At 37.1% G+C, this 22,963-nt stretch overlaps 1 protein-coding gene across 1 annotated transcript in view; it reads right to left on the reverse strand.

Moving 5' to 3' along the window:
- The window catches only part of DNAH12 (dynein axonemal heavy chain 12), a 238,892-nt gene that overhangs the window by 104,771 nt on the left and 111,158 nt on the right, over positions 1–22,963 (reverse strand). The window contains exons 32-37 of the mRNA XM_023755751.1: positions 20,489–20,686; positions 20,215–20,355; positions 16,787–16,870; positions 16,079–16,267; positions 13,550–13,669; positions 11,010–11,201 (exon numbers count right to left, since the gene is read on the reverse strand). Coding sequence (XP_023611519.1) covers positions 11,010–11,201; positions 13,550–13,669; positions 16,079–16,267; positions 16,787–16,870; positions 20,215–20,355; positions 20,489–20,686 — 924 coding nt within the window. The remainder of the gene's footprint in view (positions 1–11,009; positions 11,202–13,549; positions 13,670–16,078; positions 16,268–16,786; positions 16,871–20,214; positions 20,356–20,488; positions 20,687–22,963) is intronic.

Below are 22,963 nucleotides of genomic sequence, written 5' to 3' on the forward strand. Positions count from 1 at the left end.
ACTCTAAGCCCAGCACAGATGGCAACCAACTGCAGATCACTTTGTAGCTCCTACCAGGTAGCCCCAGACTGGACACAGGCAGCAGCTGACCTTGACCTGCACCAAAGCCTCTCCCAAGAGACCCCAAAACCAACCAGCTTTAGACCATATGATAGCACTACCCAATTAACTCCACAAACAACATACCCAAAGGGTAGACTTGGCAGGCACCAGAGCCTTGCTAAAATGAATCCCACCCTGTGGGGTTAACCACTACACCACAGCTCATCCACTGTCTTCCTTGCAGCCAGTCAGTCTGAGGGGCAATCCCTCCCACTGACATTGTAATAGCAGTTAGGACTCAACACATAACCCACACAAGGCATATCCCTGGAGTACCTGGATCAGGTGACTAAAAAGACTGCATCACTGGGCCCCATAGAACACCTACTACATAAGGTCACTCTGCCAAGACCAAGAGAATTAGAAGATCTACACAAACAAACACAAAGAGTCAACCAAACTGAGGAGACAAAAAAATGTCCCATATGAAAGAACTAAACAAAACTCGAAAAAACAGACTAAATGAAATGGAGACAAGCAATCTACCAGATACAAAGTTCAAAACACTACTTATAAGAATGCTCAAGGGAAGAGTAGATGAACTCAGTGAGAACTTCAACAAAGGGAAACATAAAAATGGAATTAGAAAACAAAAATAAATAAACAGTCAGAAATAAGTAATACAATAACTGAAGTGAAGAATATATTAGAGGGAATCAACAGTAGACTAGATGAAACAGAGGACCAAATTAGTGATCTGGAAGACTAGATATCAAAAACAACCAATCAGAACAGCAAAAAGGAAAAAGAATTTTTAAAATAAGGATAATTTAAGGGACCTCTGGGATATCACTTGTACCAACATTCATATCATAGGGGTATCAGAAGGAGAAGAGAGAGAGAAAGGGATTGAAAACCTATTTGAAGAAATAATGACAGAAAACTTCCCTTGTATGAAGGAAATAGACATACAAGTCTAGGAAGCATAGAGAGTCCCAACCATGACCCAAAAGGTCCACACCAAGAAACATCACAATTAAACTGCCAAAGGTCTCAGACAAAAAGAATTTTAAAAGCAGCAAAAGAAAAAACGAGTTAGTTACCTATAAGGGAGCTTCCATAAGACTGTCAGCTGAGTTCTCAACAGAAACCTTGCTGACCAGAAGGGATTGATACAAAATATTCAAAGTGATGAAAAGTAAGGACCTACAACCAAGATTATTCTACCCAGCAAGGCTATCATTTAGAATTAGATGAGAGATTGAGAGATAAAGAGTTTCACAGACAAGAAAAAGCTAAGTAGGTTCATCACCACCAAACTAGTATTACAAGAAATGTTAAAGGAACTCCTTTAAGAAGAAGATGAAAAAAATATGAACAATAAAATGACAATAACTGCATAACTATCAATAATCACTGTAAATATAAATGGAATGAATGCTTCATTCAAAAGACACAGGGTAGCTGAATTTATAAGAAAATAAGACTCATACATATATTGCCAACAAGAGACTCACACAAAGACTAAAATTTTTTTTAAAGCTGGAGTAGCAATACTCATATCAGACAAAATAGACTTTAAAACAAAGGCTGTAATAAGAGACAAAGAACATTTCATAACAAAAGGACCAATCCAACAAGAGTATATAACCATTGCAAATATTTATGCACTCAGGAGCACCTAAATATATGAAGCAAATATTGATGAACACAAAGGGAGAGCTCAACAGTAACACAATCATACTAGGGGAATTTAACACCCCACTGACATCAAAAGATAGTTCTTGCAGACAGAAAATGAACAAGGAAACAGTGGCCTTAAATGAGAGATTAGACCTGATGAATTTAATTGATATTTTTAGAGCATTTCACCCCAAAGTAACAGAATACACATTCTTTTCAAGTGCACATGGAATATTTTCTAGAATAGATCACATGTTAGACTACAAAAGAAGTATCAGTAATTTAAGAAAACTGAACTACATCAAGCATCTATTTCAGCCACAATGGTATAAAACTAGAAATCAATTATAAGAAGAAAAACACAAACATATGGAGGCTAAATAACATACTACTGAACAATGAATGGGTTAACAATGAGATCAAGTAAGAAATCAAAGATACCTTGAGACAAATGAAAATCAAAACACATGACCCAAAAGCAAAAGCAGTCCTATAAGAGAAATTCATAGCAATACAGGGCTACCTCAACACAGAAAAATCTCAAATAAACAATCTAACCTTATACCAAAATGAACTAAAAAAAGAACAACAAATGAAGCCCAAAATGAGTAGAAGGAAGTAAATAATAAAGATCAAAGTGGAAATAAACAAAATAGAGTCTAAAAATAAACAACACAAAAGAACTATGAATCAAGAGCTGGTCCTTTGGAAAATAAACAGAATTAATAAACCTTTAACCAGACTTATCAAGAAAAAAAGAGAGAGAAGCCAAATAATACAATCAGACATGAGAGAGGACAAGTGACAACTGTTTGAAAACTATAAACAAAAGACTATAAGAAAATACTTTGGACAATTATATGTCAAAAATTGGAAGAAACTGATAAATTTCTAGAAATTACAATCCTTCAAGACTGAGTCAAGAAAAACCAGAAAACCTGAACAGAACAAGAGCTACTAACAAAATAGAATAAATAATTTTTAAAACTCTGAACAAACATAAGTCCTGAACTAGATGGCTTTACAATTGCTTTTACTAAACATTCAAACAAAAAATAACACTTATTCTTCTCAAAATATCTCAAAAAATTGAAAAAGAGGGGAGGCTCACAAGCTCATTTTACAAAGTCAGCATTATCCTGATTCCAAATTCAGACAAAGACATATTATTTTTTTAAAATTATAGACCAGGGGTCCTCAAACTACGGCCCGCGGGCCACATGCAAATACAAATATTGTATTTGTTCCCGTTTTTTTTTTTTTACTTCAAAATAAGATATGTGCAGTGTGCATAGGAATTAGTTCATAGTTTTTTTTTTTACTATAGTCCGGCCCTCCAACAGTCTGAGGGACAGTGAACTGGCCCCCTGTTTAAAAAGTTTGAGGACCCCTGTTATAGACCATCAAGAAACCAAGATGGCGGCATAGGTAAACACCGGAAATTGCTGCCTCCCACAACAAATTCAAAAATACAACTAAAAGACAAAACGGACATCATCCAGAACCACAGGAAGGCTGGCTGAGTGGAAATTCTACAACAAGAAGGAAAGAGAAAAGCACACTGAGACTCAGAGGAGGTGTGGAAGTGCAGAGGTATGGAGGCGCACGTGGCAAGGGCTGGCAACTGAGGACGCAGCTGTCTTTTTGAATCAGGAGGGAGTCACAAGCCCCTGACTGCTCTGAGCTCCAGTTCCGGGTGAGTCCCTGGGGACCTAGACTCATACTGGGAGAAACTGGACTGTCTGGCAGCGGGCAGAACTTGGAACTCGAGGGCGGCTTTCTCTCAAAGGTGCTTGCAGCAATTACCGGGACACTGAGACACGGGGCCCCTTAGGGCAGGGCTGAGGATCAGCCATAGCCGTTTGCTCTGCCCTGTTGATTCCCTGAGACCCCGTCCCACCCAAGCTGCGGCAGAGGCTTTTGCGTATGAATGCCCTGGCCCTTTGCAATCTGAAAATTACCTAACAAACTGCAGCTGGGCCAGGCAGACCCAGAATTTCCAAGAGAAGACCCAAGGCCCCACAGCAGCTTGCATTGCTTCACAGCTGGGCCTCATTTGGGCACCTCCAAACCCCAAACAAGGAAGGGGAATCTGCAGATCTCCTCATAGCTCCTGCTGGGTAGCCTCGGACAGAGGCTAAATTAGCACCTCCTTAGATCCAAGAGCCAGTGTACCCAGTGGTCAGAGTGGGACCATCCAATTACAACTCCTCAGATCCATAAGGGACACACTCAGGGGGGGCAGACTCAGTGAGCACCAAAGCCCCACTGAAGCAAGTCTTGCCCCAGAAGGGTGTGTTCAGCACAGAAGTTTTCCCACCGTAGACACAGCTGACTCTCATAGCCAATTGGCCTGGAGGTCAATTCCTCCCAGTGATACCTACAACAATCAAGGCTTAACTACAACAAGACTGTGCACAAAGCCCACAAAGGGGTGCACCAAGAGTGTCCACCTCAGGTAACTAGGTAGGCTGAGCCATTGGGCCATATAGGACACCTAGCACACAAGGCCACTCTACCAACACAGGGAAGTATAAAAAATGCGGAAACAAAGAAACAGGTCACAAATGACAGAAATGGAGGAAAGCAAACGACTGGATACAGAGTTCAAAACCACACTTTTAAGGTTTTTCAAGAACTTTCTAGAAACCACTGATAAATTTAGTAAGACCCTCAAAAAGACTGGCGAGACCGCCGATAAATGTAGTGAGACCCTCAAGAAATCTAGTGAGACCCTCAAGGTTATAAAAAAGGACCAACTAGAAATTAAGCATACACTGACTGAAATAAAGGATATTATGCAGAGTTCCAACAGCATACTAGAGGATCACAAGAATCAAGTCAAAGATTTGAAATACGAAGAAGCAAAAAACACCCAACCAGAAAAGCAAAATGAAAAAAGAATCCAAAAATACGAAGATAGTGTAAGGAGCCTCTGGGACAGCTTCAAGCGCACCAACATCTGAATTAAGTGCCAGAAAGAGAGAGAGCAAGATATTGAAAACCTATTTGAAGAAATAATGACAGAAAACTTCCCCTACCTGGTGAAAGAAATAGACTTACAAGTCCAGGAAGCGCAGAGAACCCCAAACAAAAGGAATCAAAGAGGACCACACCAAGACACATCATAATTAAAATGCCCAGAGCAAAAGACAAAGAGAGAATCTTAAAAGCAGCAAGAGAAAGAACAGTCAGGTTACTACAAGGGAGTACCCATAGGACTGTCAGCTGATTTCTCAACAGAAACTTTGCAGGCCAGAAGGGAGTGGCAAGAAATATTCAAAGTGATGAATGCCAAGAACCTACAACCAAGATTACTTCACCCAACAAAGCTATCATTCAGAATTGAAGGTCAGATAAAGTGCTTCACAGATAAGGAAAAGCTAAAGGAGTTCATCACCACCAAACCAGTAGTATGTTAAATGCTGAAATGTATCCTTTAAGAAGAGGAAGAAGAAGAAAAAGGTAAAGATACAAATTATGAACAACAAATACACATCTATCAACAAGTGAATCTAAAAATCAAGTGAATAAATAATCTGATGAACAGAATAAACTGGTGATTATAATAGAATCAGGGGCATAGAAAGGGAGTGGACTGACTATCTTGGGGGCGGGTGGTAAGGGGTGTGGGAGATGCAGGAAGAGACTGGACAAAAATCGTGCACCTATGGATGAGGACATTGGGGAGGGGGGTGAGACCGGAGGGTGGGGTGTGAACCGGGTGGAGGGGAGCTATGGGGGAGAAAAAGAGGAACAACTGTAATAATCTGAACAATAAAGATTTAATTTAAAAGAAAAGAAAAATAAAATAAAATTACAGACCATTACCTAATGAACATAGATGCATAAATACTCAACAAAATATTAGCAAATCAAATTCAGAAATAAATTAAAAAGATTATATGCCATGATCAAGTGGGATTTATTCTTAATTTGCAAGGTTGATTCAATATCCACATATTAATAAACGTGATACACTACCTAAACAAGATGAAGAACAATGCATAACCCACAGACACTGACAATAATGCAGTGAAGGTCTTGGAGGGCAGGGCAGGATTGGGGTGGAAGAAGAGTTAATGGGGGGCGGGGGAAGACAGGACATCTATAATACTTTCAATAATAAAGATACATTTTAAAATAATGAAGGACAAAATGCATATGATCACACTAACAGATGCAGAAAAAGCATTTGACCAAATTCAACATCCATTTATGACCAAAACCATCAGCAAGGTGGGAATAGAGGCAACACATCTCAACATAATAAAACATGACAAGCTCACAACTAACATCATACTCAATGGTGAAAACCTAAAAGCATTTTTGTTAAGATCAGGAACAAGACAAGGATATTCATTTTTACCACTTTCATTCAACACAGTATTGCAAGTCCTAGCCACAGCAATTGTACAAAAATAGAATAAATAATTTTCAAGTACACATGGAACATTTTCTAGGATAGGTCACATGTTAGACTACAAAAGAAGTATCAGTAATTTAAGAAGACTGAAATATATCAAGCATCTATTTCAACCACAATGGTATGAAACTAGAAATAAATTATAAGAAGTAAAACACACAAACACAACATCCAAATTAGAAAGGAAGAAATAAAAGGCATTTACGTTAGAAAGGAAGAAGTAAAACTGCCATTTTTTGGTAGATGACATGACATATAGAGAGAGAACCCTAAATAGTTCACCAAAACACTATAGAACTGGTAAATGAATTCAGCAAAGTAGCAGGATACAAAATTAATATCCAGAAATCTGTTGCATTTCTATATACTAATAACAAACTATCATAAAGAGAAATCTATACTAATAATAGGCCAGGGCCTTCACGACCAGACAAACAACCGGTCACGAGGAAGTGCATGGAGCACCTCTGGGTCCTGTCCCCATGGCCCACAGGCTCCTATCACAGCAAGGCTGGTAGCCCGGTGGGCGGGGCGGGGCAGGGACAGAGAGCAGGCCCATAGACAGACAGCAGGGCCTGCCAGCCACAGCGCGCCCGGCAGTCCTGCCTCTGCACATGAGCTACAGAGGAAATACCTTTTCTGACTGCTCATTGGCTAAGCTCCTGGTACGCCACTCACAGTGTTCTTGGTAACTTGGGTAATAAGAATCCAAGAAGGTGATCTAGGGTTTTTCCACCTCACTCCTGGAGGAAAAAATGAAGGTCTGCTGCTGGAGGGGTTAAGAAATGTCATATCCTGCCCTAGCCAGTTTGGTTCAGTGGATAGAGCCTTGGCCTGCTGACTGCAGGGTCTGGGTTCGATTCTGGTCAAGGGCATGTACCTAGGTTGCAGGCTCCTCCCTGGCTGGGGCCCAGGTCAGGGCTCATGCATGAGGCAACCAATTGAAGTGTCCCTCTCACATTGATGTTTCTCTCTGTCTTTCCCTCTCTCTTCCATGCTCTCTAAAAATCAATGGGAAAATATCCTCAGGTGAGGAAAAGAAAAGGAAAGGGAAAAGGGAAAAGGAAAAAGGAAAAAGGAAAAAGGAGAAAGGAAAAAGGAAAAAGGAAAGGAAAGGTCATATCATATAAAAGACACATCTTGAAAATGCCTAAAGTTGTCATTTTTTTGTGGTGAAGGGACTGGAGTCCGCGTTGATGAAAACACCTTGGTGGCTGTGGCAGCCGGCACTGGCAGCAGCAGTGGGTGATGGTGGCAGCAGCAGTGGGGTGATGGTGGCAGCATCTTCCCTTGATCAGCCCGGTCACCTCCTGCAGAAGGAGGCCAGACTGCAGCTTAGGCCTCTTTGGGCCTAAGCCATCAGTAGACATCCCCTGAGGGCTCCTGGATTGGAGAGGGTGCAGGTCAGGGGGAGGAACCCCCCCTCCCATGCACGAATTTCATGCGCTGGGCCTCTAGTTAAAAATAAAGTCCCATTTACAATTACATCAAAAATAATAAAATACCTAGAAATAAATTTAACCAAGTTTATATATGACCTATACTCTAAAAATTGTAAGACACTGAAGAAAGAAATTGAAGAAGATACGAATAATAGAAGCATATACCATGCTCAAGGATAGGGAGAAGTAACATTGTTAAAATATCCATGCTATACAAAGCGATCTATAGATTCAATGAAATCCCTATCAAAATACCAGTGGCACTTTTCACAGAACTAGTGTAAGTAATCCTAAAATCTACATGGAACCACAAAAGACCCAAAATAGCCAACACAATCTTGAAAAAAAGGAATGAAGTTAAAGGTACCACACTACCTGATATCAAACTATAATACAAGGCTATAGTAATCAAAACAGCATGATATTGGCATAAAAATAGACACATAGTTCAATGGGATAAAACAGAGACCCAGAAATAAACCCAGACCTATATGGTCAATTGATCTATGACAAAGGAGGCAAAAATATACAATGGAATAAAGATAGTCTTTTCAATAAATAGTGTTGTGAAAACTGGACAGATACATGCAAAAAAAAATAACTAGACCACTTTCTTACACCATAAACAAGATAAATTCAAAATGTATTAGAGACTTAAATGTAAGACCTAAAACCATAAAACCAATAGATGAAAACATAGGCAGTAAACTATGACATAGCTCTTAATAAATTTTTTATTTATTTTTTGATATGTCTCTTCAGGCAAGGCAAACAAAAGAAAAAATAATCAAATGGAGCTTTGGCAAACTAAAAAGTTATTGCACAGCAATGAAAACCATAAAAAACAAACAAATAGCCAACCTACTGAATGAGAGAAGATATTTGCCAATGATACATCCAATAAGAGGTTAATATCCAAAATATGTAAAGGACTCAAGCCTTAACACCAAAAGGAAAAATAATCTGATTTAAAAATGGGCAGAGAGCCTGGAATGGAAAATAGTATGGAGCCTTCTCAAAAATTAAAAATATAATTTAAAATCCATTATAAGAAGTAAAACACAGAATTAAAAAAAAAGTGTGTTTTATTTCTTATAATTGATTTCTAGTTTCAAACCATTATGGTTGAAATAGATGCTTGATATATTTCAGTCTTCTTAAATTACTTATACTTCTTTTGTAGTCTAACACATGATCTAACCTAGAAAATGTTCCATATGCACTTGAAAATTATTTATTCTATTTTTGTCCAATTGCTGTGACTAGCACTTGCAAATATCATATGACCCATTTCTGGGTACTTATTCAAAGAAATCTAAAACACACATGCAACTCTATGTTAATTGCAGCATTATTTTTAATAGCCAAGATATGAAAGCAACCTAAATATTATCAATAGATGAATGGATAAAGGAGGGTACATATATACAATGAAATATTACTCAGCCATAATAAAGAGGGAAATCTTGCCATTTGCAACAACATCCATGGACCTAGAGGATATTATGCTAAATAAAGTAAGACAGGCCTGACCCGAGTGACTCAGTGGTTGAGCATCAACCTATGAATCAGGAGGTCACAGTGTGATTGGTTGGATTGGTTGGATTCCTGGTCAGGGCACATGCCTGGGTGGGGGGTTTGATCTCCAGTGGGGGGCATGCAGGAAGCAGCCAGTTAATGATTCTCTCTCATCATTGATGTTTCCCTCTCTCTCTCTCTCTCTCTCTCTCTCTCTCCCTTCCTCTGTGAAATCAATAAAAATATTTTTAAAAAAAAACAAACAAAAATAAAGTCAGAGTGAAAATGACAAATATCATATGATTTCACTCATATGTGAATTCTAAAATACAAAACAAACAAAACACAAACAAACTCATAGATACAGCAAACAAACTGATGGCTGCCAGATGCGAAGGGTTTAGGGATCTAATTTAAACTATTTATTTAAAAGACATTTAAAAAAATTAATTGCAATCTGTTTATATAAAAGCCTAAGCGACTAGATGACGGGACAACTAGACAACCAAATGACTGACCGGTAGCTGTGATGTGCACCACCAGGGGACAGACACTTAATGCAGGAGCTGCCCCCTGGTGGTCAGTGCGCTCCCACAGCAAGAGCTCCGGTCAGCTGACAGAGGGGCGCCAGACGCTGGGCTGACTGCTGGCTAGCCTCTCCTTTGAACACTACCCCTGTGCACACGAGCGGCAAGGCACAGTGAGGCTGGGATGAGCGGGAGCTATGTGGTGCCCAGCACAGGCTCCTCCCCCGTCACCTGCCGCTTGGCACACCACTTCTCGCTGTGCGGGATTGATGCGGACAGTGGGCTGGAGCCCTAAGAGCTGGCAGGTAAGGTAAGGCTGGGCTGCGGCAGCGCGGAGGTCCACTGATCCCCACAGGCTAGGCTGAGGGACCTCACCGGGTCTGATGTGGAGAAATTCATGCACCAGGCCTCTAGTTTAATATATTAAGGCCTGGTTAACTTACTTGGACAAAATCAGATCTATGAATAAAATCTATTAGAACACAGTTAAATCACATAGAGTGAAAAAGGTGAAGGGATTGAGAAGTACAAATTGGTAGTTACAAAATAGTCACGGGGAATGTAAAGTACAGCTTAGGGAATATAGTCAATAATGTTGTTGTAACTATGTATGGGGTCAAGACTTATTGGAGAGATCATTTTGTAAGTTATATGACCACTATGCTGTACACCTGAATCTAATATAATACAGAATGTCAACTGTAATTGAAAAAACACCAGTAGTCACCCTCTCAAATATCATTTTCTCCTTTCCAACAGCAACTACAGTTCGCTCTTTAAGCTGGATATTTTGGCATTTTCCTCCAATTATTAAGGAATATGCTGTGTTACCACTCTTGGTTTTTTAGTTTTAGAAATTATTTTATTGATTTCTCATTGTGACTAATGAGGATGAAACTCTGGTCATATTCGTAAAATTCTGTTTTTAAGAATGGTTTTGTGGAAAGATTTCTGCACTGGCAGTCAAGAGAACTAGGTTCAAGTCCTGACTCTTCTGGGCATTGCCTCTCTAGGTTTGTTTCTTAATCTATAAACCTTGAGATTTAGGTAAAAAATCCCAGATCTTATGACTTTATTAGGAAAAATTTGCATGAGTCAAATGATTATTCAAATGGTTACTGTTTAAAATAATCCTTTTGTAAATTATTTTAAAAGTGGAGAAAATATATTTAATTTAAATCTGAAATTTTAAACTATTCTTAAAGCAAGTTTATCTGTCTGTCCACAAGTTACAGGAGAAGAAACTAAAGAGAAAGAACTACAATGCTAACCACACAATTCAAAATAACTCTAGAATTGGAACTCAGGAATTTTGCCTGCTGATCCAAATTGTGGTTTACAGCTTATCATAACAATAATTTTATATCATACCTCATACATGTAATCATATACCAAGCCTTTTTCATCAAAGTGGCATTCCCATTTACCCACAGAATCAGGCACTGGGATGCTTTCAATATTTCCCAGCATGACTGATCGTAGGAAAGAATCAAAAATAATGCGACCATTTGTATCACAACTTCCTCCAATGGACCAAATCAAAGAAAACATAAAGCAAGCCTGTTGGTAAAAAACAAAAAGAAAAAACAGATAATAGTATGGTGATTGCCAGAGGGAAGAGGATGGGGAAAGTAGAAGGGAAAGGGGGCATAAATAGTGATGGAAGGAGACTTGACGTGGAGTGGTAAACACACAATACAATATACAGATGATGTATTGTAGAATTGCATGCCTGAAACCAGTATAATTTTATTAACCAATGTCACCTCAATAAATTAAATTAAAAATATTTAATTTAAACTCATTATTTAAAAGAAATTTTTAAAGAATAAATTACAATTTAAGATACTAGGCCTGGTTAACTTACTTGGAAAAGATCAGATGTATAAATAAAATCTACTGGAACACAGCTAAATCACATAGAATCATTTCTCTTGCAATAATTATCTAAATTGCCGAAACCGGTTTGGCTCAGTGGATAGAGCGTCGGCCTGCAGACTCAAGGGTCCCGGGTTCGATTCCGGTCAAGGGCATGTGCCTGGGTTGCGGGCGCATCCCCAGTAGGAGATGTGCAGGAGGCAGCTGATCGATGTTTCTCTCTCATCGATGTTTCTAACTCTCTGTCCCTCTCCCTTCCTCTCTGTGAAAAATCAATAAAATATATTTAAAAAAATAATAATTATCTAAATTTAAAATGTCCATGCCAAATGACCTAGGAAATTCTCTTTTAGGACTTTATCCTGAAATATATTTCCAACTGTTAAAATGATATATGTACAAGAAAATTCACTGTAGCATTGTTTGTGATACCAAAAGAATAAAAGGAACCCAAATGTTCTGCAATAGGGGTCTGCTTAATTGGATTATGCTACATACACTAGAATACATGCAGCTGTTAAAAAAAGATAATATGGAATGATCTCCAAGATATATTGTGAGAAAAGATGTAAATAAGTATAGATGGTATGCTAACATGTATAAAAATGTATACAGCCCTGGCCGGTTTGGTTCAGTGGAGAGAGTATTGGCCTGTGGACTGAAGGGTTCCAGGTTTGATTCTGATCAAGGTCACATGCCCAGGTAGTGAGCTCAATCCCCAGTAGGGGGCATGCAGGAGGCAGCCGATCAATGACTCTCTCATCATTCATGTTTCTATCTCTCTCTCCTTCTCCCTTCCTCTCTGAAATCAATAAAATATATTTTGTAAATGTATACACATAAGAGTATGCATCAAATACCTCTAGCAGGCTATCTGGGCACTGGTAATAGTAGTTGACCTGAGAGTGGCTGGAGGACTGGTATGGATGGAAAACCTACTTTTGACTTTCAAATTTTACTCAGGGCACATGCCTTACCTAGTTTAAACATCTATCAAATATATTTTGAGAGGAAATTTTCAGCCTGATATAGATCTATATTTGTCTAAAAATGATTCTGAACCATTAAAATAATTTTGGGAGTTTAGGTTTACCAACAGAATGAAAAATTCCAGGAAATATATAACATGAAGGTTACATAGGGAAACTATTCCTAAGATACTTTTATTTTATAGAAAGGTAGCACTTACATGTATGGAAGAATATTAAAAACTAATTCTGTGAAAGGCAGTTCCAAACTTAGGGAGAAATAGGGATATGAATAAATTACATTTCAAACATGTCTGATCAATTTCTTTGAAAGTGGAGAGAAATAAAGACAAAGGGAGAGGGGAAAGGAAGAGATTATGGTTAGCAGGGAACACTGGAATGTGAGATGTCTGAAGTAATTTTCTATGGCAACAGATGAAGGGGAAACAACAGGAAGAAACTGCTATTACCAAATTAGAAGAGAAAGTAGACTGAGCAGAGGAGATCAAGACTTTCAGGAATAAGGTGATGGATGGGAAAGTAGCCTAACACCAAGGAAGAGAGCAAAACCACTCTTTCCTTTGGCTCCCTCAGAGTGATGTTTTCTGGCTTTCTCTGACTTCTAGACATTAGCCATCCTGGACGAGTGAATCCTTCCTACCCCTGTAGGGATTCTGCCAGCAATGCTCCACCCAACAGGTGTGTGCCTACTCCTTGTCTTTTGTAGCCAGCTTCTTGCAGTCTGCATGCTGGTTTAAGATTAAGACAAAATCAATTCACCTAAAGTCCATATTGGATTAATATGAAGTCACCTTATTGTTTATCAAATTATGATACTTTATCAATAACAGGGTAGATTTGGTTTGTTCTGACATATTTTACTTTCTTTGAAGTGTTTTTTAAATCAAAATACCAGGTAAGGGCAACTTTAATGTCTTCAGTTATTCTTTCAGTGCTCATCAAAAACCAGCTCTGGATCTTACAATGTCATTCTCAGTACAAGTATCATTTGTCAAAGGCATATTTTAGTCTATAATCAAATACCACATTAAGAATAAAACCAACCATAATCCAAACATGAATGTGCTTGCTTGTAGGATCATTTTCTACCACATCACAGAGGAGTACTTCAAAGAGGCGTGTGAGAGATACAACTGCATTGCTATCACTTGTAGGAATCAGTTCCTGTAAAGTGAAAAAAATATTATGCTTTTCTTTCATCTTATTTAAAAAAATAAAAGAAGATAAATATTTTAAAAACTGATAAAAGCATATAAAGAATTTAAACTGTATACATGATAAATACATCTCTCAAATATTTTGGTTTAGCATATTCCATAGTTTTATATAACATATTCTAAATTATCTAAGAAATAAATTAGCTACTGTAAGAGAATAAACAGTGTTCTAGGGGTAGAAATAAAGTCTCTAACTGCCATTCATTCATTTATTTATTCAACAAACACTTATAAAAAACATGTTATACGTATATACCAAGCTAGGAGATATAGAAAGAAAACACACACACTATCTGAAAAGTAGTGATATTGAAGTTAAGTGGACAAAAGTAATATGGGGTGATACTGACAAGGCAGAGGAAGTATCAGGGTGGAAAGAGGCTCCTAGAGTACTTGAGATAAACAATTAGCCCAGACCCAGGGAAGAGGTCAAGAAGGGAAGTGGGAGAGGAATAAATCAAGAAAGGCTTCCCAGATTAAGTAATAGCTGAGCTAAATTTGGGTGGAAAAAGTTAGCCAGGTGCTAAAAGAAAGGGCATTCAAAACAGGAGAAACTTTATATTCACAGAAATGGAAATATACGTGGACCCAGAATTAAGGGAACTTTTTAGGATGTGAAAATAGCTTGTGGAAAAGGAGTGGCAAGAAATAATGCTTGAGAAGCAGACAGGGATCAGATTCTCAAAGGCTTTGTAGCCTGTGATAAGATTTCATGCTAAGAAAAGAGGGTTACAATAGAGGATGATTTTAAGTAGGAGAGTAAATGGAATGAATTTGTGTTTTGGAATCTTCATTTTGGTACCAGGATGTATACTGGACCAGAGCAGCTCTATTGTATAGATTCAAGTAGAAAATGATTAAGTCAGAACAAAGGTTATTATTATAGGTAGAAGTGGGGTGATCAGAGGAACTGGGATGGAGAGAAGATGTCAAATATAAAAGTTAGCAAGGAGGGAAAATCCATAGATCTTGGGGACTAACTGAATGTGGAAAATATGGGAATGAATTGTAAGAAGAAAATACATCACTCAGAAGCGTATTTTGTATTATTTACAACATGTAATATTAGAGCTTTAAAATACAAAAACTAAATAGAAACCGGTTTGGCTCAGTGGATAGAGCGTCGGCCTGCGGACTGAAAGGTCCCGGGTTCGATTTCGGTCAAGGGCATGTACCTGGGTTGCGGGCACATCCCCAGTGGGAGATGTGCAGGAGGCAGCTGATCGATGTTTCTCTCTCAACCATGTTTCTAACTCTCTATCTCTCTCCCTTCCTCTCTGTAAAAAATCAATAAAATATATTAAAAATAAATAAATAAATAAATAAATAAATAAAATAAAATACAAAAACTAAAAAGTGACTTTACCTGTATATTTTCTTTATAAAAACATTGTACAGAATCTTCATAAAGTAGAAATTTTTTATTTTTTTCCTTTAATGCAGAATATTTTTCCTATCTTAAATAATATTTTAGGATAAAGAAATCTACTGAATGAATACCCCTTTGTCTTCTCTAGATCAATATACAGTGTGGGGCAAAAGAAGGTTTCTGGTTGTTCATATGAAAAACAACACAATAATTTATAAATAATAATACAAGAATAAAGTGTTTCACGTACTCACAACTGGAAACCTACTTTGCCCCACTCTGTATTTATTTATATGTAAGAAACGAATGTTTGTGCATGTGTGTCTGTGTGTATATGTATGTGGTGGGTTGAATTTTGGTCCCCTCACAGATTTTCCCTGTCCTAATTAATCCCATGGACTCATGAATATCTTATTTGCAAAGTGTCTTTGAAGATGCAATTAAGAATCTCAAGATGAGGAGAATATTCTGAATTATTTGATAGACCCTAAATTTAAGGTCCTCAATCTTTATGAGTCACACAGTGGAGAGACAGAATAGAAAACCAGGTAAACATAAAGGAAGAGACTTAGAGTTATACAGCTACAAGATAAGTATATCCAAAGCTAAAAGAAGCTGGAAGAGGTAAGGAAAGGCTCTCCCTTATAGCTTCCAGAGGAAGCGTGGCCCTGCCAATGTCTTTTTCTTTTTAAATGAATTTTTTGGAGTGACATTGGTTAGTAAAATTATATAGGTTCAAGTGTATAATTCTATAGTACATCATCTGTAGATTGTATTTGTGTTCACCACCCAAGGTCAGGTCTCCTGTGTCACCATTTATCCCCCCTTTACCCTCTTCTACCAGCCCCCACTTCCCCTTTCCCTCAGGTAATCACCATACTGTTGTCTGTATAAATAATTTCAATTTTTAAAGTTTTTTTTAATCCCTTCACCTATTCACCCAGCTCCCTAAATACATTTCAGTGGGTCAGAGAACAGCAGTGTTACCTTGCACTGTTTCTTACGAAGCCTTAAAGAGGGCCATATTAACCAGTCAAAAAGTCCTCTCAGAAGAGCCTGATTTTCATGTTCCTGTAAAGGTCCCTTCAGTGAACTCAACCATGAAGACACAAGCGGTTCCCATCCTAATTGTGAGGGTTCCAAATAAATCATGCCACAGCGGCTTACAGTGGCGGGCTAGAGAAAAAAGACAAATTTTCTTTTTCCAATATTGCTTCTATAGCAGTAGTACCTGGAAGTTACTAACTACTACTTTGCATAACTTATAAAGCCCTTCACGATCTGGCTCCTGTCTTTCTCTATAGCCTCACATACTATTTGAACTATTTAAAGTTACAGTTCCCCAAGCATGCCTTGGCTTCAGGTCTTTATATCTTGTCATGATTTGGAATACCCAGCCCCAAACAATCTCCCTGGAGAAGTCTTACCTCTCAAAACCAGATCAAACACTCAATTGTTTTCCATACCCTTCTGGGGCACTCACCCTCTCCACATTCTTAGAGCACTTACATGTAGCTCTATATTGGGATTATTTATTAGCATGCTTCTCATCTTCCCTAAATGAGCCTACACTGTGTCTTATTCATCTTTGTATTTCTAGTGTCTAACTCATCTTCTGAAACATAATTAAAACACTTATTGATTAAATAAATAAATGAATCAACAAACAATTGTTATAGTAAATTATGAACTTACTGAGGCCTGGGAAAGGTCCATTGCTTCAAAGATTAGGCTCATTTGAGGGGACATTTGAATGATTTCTCCACTCATAAGGCAAAGCTAAAAACAATTATTTTTTCAAATGTTTATGTAAAAATTTTTCAAACTTCTCAAATGAAAATGTATTTTACTTATAAGATAATATATGTGATATGATGTAATAAGTAAATATGAATACTCATATACTTATCTCCTAGATTTATCAATGTTAACATTTTGCCATTTTTGCCTCTTTTAAAAAAATTATTTTAAAGATCATTACATATACCATGACATTTTACATGCCAATATTCATCTAAAAAATAAGGTCTTTTCTATATCACCACAATATGATCACATCTAACACAATTACCAATAATTCCTTAATATCATCAACTCACCCAATATTTACATTTTCTCAATTGTGCCAGAAATGTCTTTTTAACTGATTTACTGAAACAAAAATTCAATCAATGACCATGAATTGTGTCTGCTATGCCCCCTTGGTCCCTTTTAATCTAAAATATTCCTTTTTGATCAAATATGTAAAATTGAATTTATCAACTTCTCCCTTTCTGCCAAACGCCTTTCTTGTTCATTATTACTAAAGCCATTCTGTCTTCTTAATCTCTTTGGCTTCTAACTTTGGAATTATCAAGTTTTAATAATTTAATAATAATTATTAATTATTGATATTCCAAGTTAATTTCATTACTAAGTCTCTTAAATACTTCCTATTCATTTATTTTTCAGTATTTCTTCTCTGCTTCTACCATTACAACTCTAGTTCAGTTCTGTCCCTGTCTAGTTATATGTCAATAACATGGCATTTAACATTTCTGAATCTGCTTATAAATAAATGGTCTATACCTGGACTGTCCAATGTGTTAACCAGTAATCATATGTGGCTATTTATATTTAACTTGAAATTCATGCAGGAGTAGGCCTTCCTTCCCCCAGCTGCCAGCACTGACTTCCCTCTGACACCCGGGACCCGAGCTTCCCTCACAGCCCCAGAATCGTCCGGAAGGATGTCCTGTCTAATTAGCATATTACGCTTTTATTATTATATATTTTAGCTAATTACATTTTTAAAAATTTAAAGTCCGTTCTTCAATTGTACTAAGCCACATTTCAGATGCTCAATATGTGAGTAAATACTCAATAAGCCACATGTGACTAGTGGCTACTTTGTTGGACAGTGCAGATATTTACATCATTGCAGAAAGTTCTATTGGACAATGCTAGTCTAGAATACTATTAACTTTTCAACAGATTATTTCAGCAAACATTCTTCTACATGCTACAAATTTGGGAGGTAGAATCAGCCTTCTCCTTATACCCTCATGCTGTTTCTCAAATACTTCTACTCCACCCTCCAGTACAATCCTTGCTCTTTTGACAACCCCTGCTTGCTGCTGTCACTCACCAACACCCAATCATTCCCCTCTGTTAGCTACAGCCTTCATACTTGGTTTAATCTTCTTTCTCCTATAACTCTGGCCTGATCCAGTGCTCAGAGGGGGAGCATCTCATAAAACTTGGACCCTTGACCACTTGGTCTTCACTTATTCTCCTACTCCACTCCAGCCATCCACTTATATACCTGGGGCCTTCTCTACTGAAACACTAAACAATTCTAAAATACTAAGTTTGAGCATCCCAATTTCTGCCCACAGACTCCCACCCATCCAGCTCTCTTGCTCATTAATTCATACCACACTTGCTCTTCATTTTCTTTTATTTTTTATTTTTTAAAAGTATTGCATATGTTTTCTTTTTCCCCATTGCTCTTCATTTTCATATCCCTATTGTTCCCACTTCCTCCATTATTAAGCAACTTCAGTTCTTTGGCCTAGCACTTCTACCATTCTCATGCCAATATCTTAAAGTCTTCCTGTATTTCCAGTCTAGCAACATTATCCACACACACACACACACACACACACACACACACACACACACACACAAACCACTTATACTCTTAAAGAAAATCTCACAAAGGCAGACCTTGGCACTACTACTAATAATTCATGGTCTTCAATTCAATCAAGTTCTCAGTAACACTCTGATATGCTTCTATAGTTTCCTAGGCAGCTCTTTCCCATTTTCCTAATGGCCCCTTTAAATCTTCTCCTTTCTCCTCAAGTGTGCAAAAGAAATAGGGCCTGCAACTTCACAAAGTAAAAATAAATAACCAAAAAGATTTGTCTTCAAATTTCCACTTTCAAATCCATACATTCACCTGTGTCTATATCTATCCTTTACTGCTTCCCTCTTACCCAATATGAAATAATCCTTCTACCTGGCTATGAATTCTTAGACTTGTCTCTACTGGTTAACCCCTCTCTTGTGAATCATCACTGTATCTTCTCTGTTCTCTCCTCCGCCCCCCTCTTAGCTTAGTCAATATGACTAAATTTATGAAAGAATATGAATAAATGACCAATCACCTATGATAAAGTACTGAAGTATATGTTTGAATGCTAATGAAATTAATTTGCTTGTTTAGTGGTATAGTAATTTCATGTAAATATGAAAATAAATTGTGGTATATTCATACAGTAGAACATAAACACAGACATAAAAAGAATAAATAAATAAAATGGAACTATAACAACATGAACATCACAGATACTATACTGACTTAAAAAAAGAAAACACTTAAGAGTATAATTCCATTCCATGAAGTTCAAGAACCAGCAAAACTAATTTATCACAGTAGAAGTCAGAATAGTTATTGCTCCTGGGGTATACTGATTGGGAAGGGACATGAATGAACTTTGTAAGATACAAGAAATTTTAGGCATCTTTACCTAGGTGACAATTATGTGAGGGTATACTTATGTAAAAAAACACATAGAATTTAAACTTAAAGTTTTATGCTGTATGTATGTTCTCTCTCAATTAAAATAAATACTAGAAGTCTTCCATTTTCTACTTCTTTGTATATGTTATAGATTCTAAGGTAATATACCACATATAGCACTGAAGCATTCGATGTTTTAAAAAAGGAATGTAGTCTTTTTCTTTTTTCCTAAAATATTAATTTAAAGTTCTGAAGAAACCATAGGTCTGCAGTTACTTTATAAATTATTATCACCTATTACATTAGTATGCCTTCCTGCTAACATAGTAATTTAATACAATATACTTTTATTCTATAAAAATTAAGCAAAGAATTTACGGAAAAATTTTCATTGGAAATATCATTTATAAAGTTATGCAACCTTCTGCATCCTTTATTTCAAATATACAGTCCTAAGTGATTAGTTGTTGAACTTACAACATTCCTTTGCTTTTTAAAATTGTGGTAAAAAATACAACATTAAAGTTATCATATCAGCCATTTTTAAGTTTATAATTCAGTAGTGTTAGTTATATTCATATTGTGCATGTCTTGTTTTTAATGATGATGATTTTACCTTTTTATTATCATCCAATACTGTGTTCATGCTCTCTATCCACAAGGTGTCAATGGGACCATCAAATACAACCCATTTCCGGTCAGTTGTTTCTGATAAGGCAAATTCTCTAAAAGTGTTAGCCACAATACCATCAGTCCACTGAGGAGGAAAAAAGGAAAAATTGGAAAGCTTCCTATATAGAACTACAAAGTGATTATATGAAAACATTTCAAATCTTTTGGTTTAATGTGCATTGTCAATAAGAGTTGAGAATGTTTATACTATACATTACCTCATGAGATACTGGGTCAAACTGTCCAAAAAGTTGGCCCATAGTAATGGATTTGGGGTTTACAGTCCTATAAATGACCTTTTCTTCCTCTCCATAGCCACGTTCATGCATAAGAGTTAGAGTATCAGCCAGCACATGCAGAACTTCTGTCTTAGCAGCAAAAGGTTCTCCTACTAACATAAAACTATTAAGGAAGAGAAGTAATTAAACAATGACTCTAAAAATAATAGTAAATTAAATTATTTGCCTATATAGTGGTATGTAAAATTTTACCCTAATTACTACATATAATTTTTGAAATCATATGAATTTTTCTCAGACATGAGGAAAATACATTTAACTTCTGAAATGGTTGATCTCTAAATCAAATTATCTACATTAATACCATTATCTACAAAAGAGAATATAATAAAAATCTTCAAATGAAAATTTAATAATTGTATACTCTTAAAATAAATAAAAAATGTTTTGGGTCCTTCTAAGGAGCGGAGTAAAGATTCTCTTTCCTCAAGTCTTCACTTGCTATAGCAATTATTAGTGCTTTTGGCCAAATACTTCTGAATCTCCTCACTTTCTGTGGAAGTAATAGGTGACTAATGAGTAATCAGTGGAAATGATGGGTGTTACCTCCTAGCATGGGATAGATAATTGCCAGAGAGGGACCTTACAGAGTTCTCTCTTTTCCCTCTAGCACAGCCATGACCTACAATGTAGAGATGGTTCCCACAGCCTGGCACCCTGTGTTAATTATGATGAGTAGAACCTCCCTGTTAACCTATGATGGACACAATATGAAAGAGAAATAAACCTTTGTTTCTTAAGACACTAAAATTTGGGTGCTGATTGTTTCTACAGAATATCCTAGCCCAGTGATGGCGAACCTATGACACAAGTGTCAGAGGTGACACACGAACTCATTTTTTGGTTGATTTTTCTTTGTTAAATGGCATTTAAATATAAAAAATAAATATCAAAAATATAAATCTTTGTCTTACTATGGTTTCAAATATCAAAAAATTTCTATATGTGACATGGCACCAGAGTTAAGTTAGGGTTTTTCAAAATGCTGACATGCTGAGCTCAAAAGGTTCGCCATCACTGTTCTAGCCCATCCTAGAAGAGGGGAAGGTATTCTTGCTATAATAAAAAAGACTAAAATATGTGACATCAGCTTAGAGGCTAGGCCAGTGGTCAGCAAACTCATTAGCCAACAGAGCCAAATATCAACAGTACAACGATTGAAATTTCTTTTGAGAGCCAAATTTTTTAAACTTAAACTACATAGGTAGATACATTGTTATTAACTTAATTAGGGTACTCCTAAGGCTTAGGAAGAGCCACACTCAAGGGGCCAAAGAGCCGCATGTGGCTCGCGAGCCGCAGTTTGCCGACCACAGGCTAGACCATGGGTGGCAAATTAACTGTTATCAGAGGCTAAGAGATTGTCAATTAATGTTATGCAATGATCAAACATTTGATAAATTTATCTCTTGAAGTTAACTGGAAGACAGATAGTATAACTAATAAAATTATAGTTTTCAGATAAAAGGATAGTAAACAGAATATTAATATTATATAATGGCCATTGATAGCTGCATTTAACAAGGAACTATAAGAAAGAAATAAGCCCAGCAAAAATAGGCAGTTTTCAAGCAAGAATGAAAGAGAATAGAAAGAGTCGAGAAATTCAAGAAACCTATATGATTGATAGAGGCAATTTTTTCTCATCCCCAACTGGTAAAAAGATAAACTGAGAAAATCTTTGAACAACAAAGACCTACTCAGCCTGGCATCAAGGATCAAATCAAGGGTAGGGCCATTGTATCACTTTATTAAAACCTATGAGAAATTAATATGGTTCCCAGTAATCATTTCAGGAGGATAAAACAGTTCTGGGAAAACAGATTAAGAATGTGATCCTCTGTATTAAGCTTGATAGGTTTAAGGATACTACAAGGAAGATCAGAAATGTATAACTTAATAAGAACTGTAGTTGTGGCTACTGGAACATAGAGCTGCCTGGAATCCACTAAGTAAAAAGCTTATTGTTTTTGAGAGTTTACTGACAAAGAAACAATGAGTCTAGAGCCAGTGGTTGGCAAACTGCGGCTCACGAGCCACATGCGGCTCTTTGGCCCCTTGAGTGTGGCTCTTCTACAAAATACCGACTTCTGCGCATGGGCCACGAAATTTCAATCGCACTATACATAAAAGGGTACGGTCTTTTTTTTTTTAGTTTTATTCATTTCAAACGGGCCGGATCTGGCCCGTGGACCGTAGTTTGCCATGGCTGGTCTAGAGCCAGTGGTTGGCAAACCTCGGCTCACAAGCCACAGTTTGCTGACCATTGGTAGGCTAAAACACATGTGAATGTTCAAGACTTAAAAATGATCCTTGGGGGTCCTGGCCAGGTGGCTCAGTTGGTTGGAGTGTCGTTCCATACACCAAAAGGTTTGGGGTTCGATCCTAGTATAC

The sequence above is a fragment of the Myotis lucifugus genome, unplaced genomic scaffold, assembly GCF_000147115.1.
Source record: "Myotis lucifugus unplaced genomic scaffold, Myoluc2.0 scaffold_83, whole genome shotgun sequence".
Lineage (NCBI taxonomy): Eukaryota > Metazoa > Chordata > Mammalia > Chiroptera > Vespertilionidae > Myotis > Myotis lucifugus.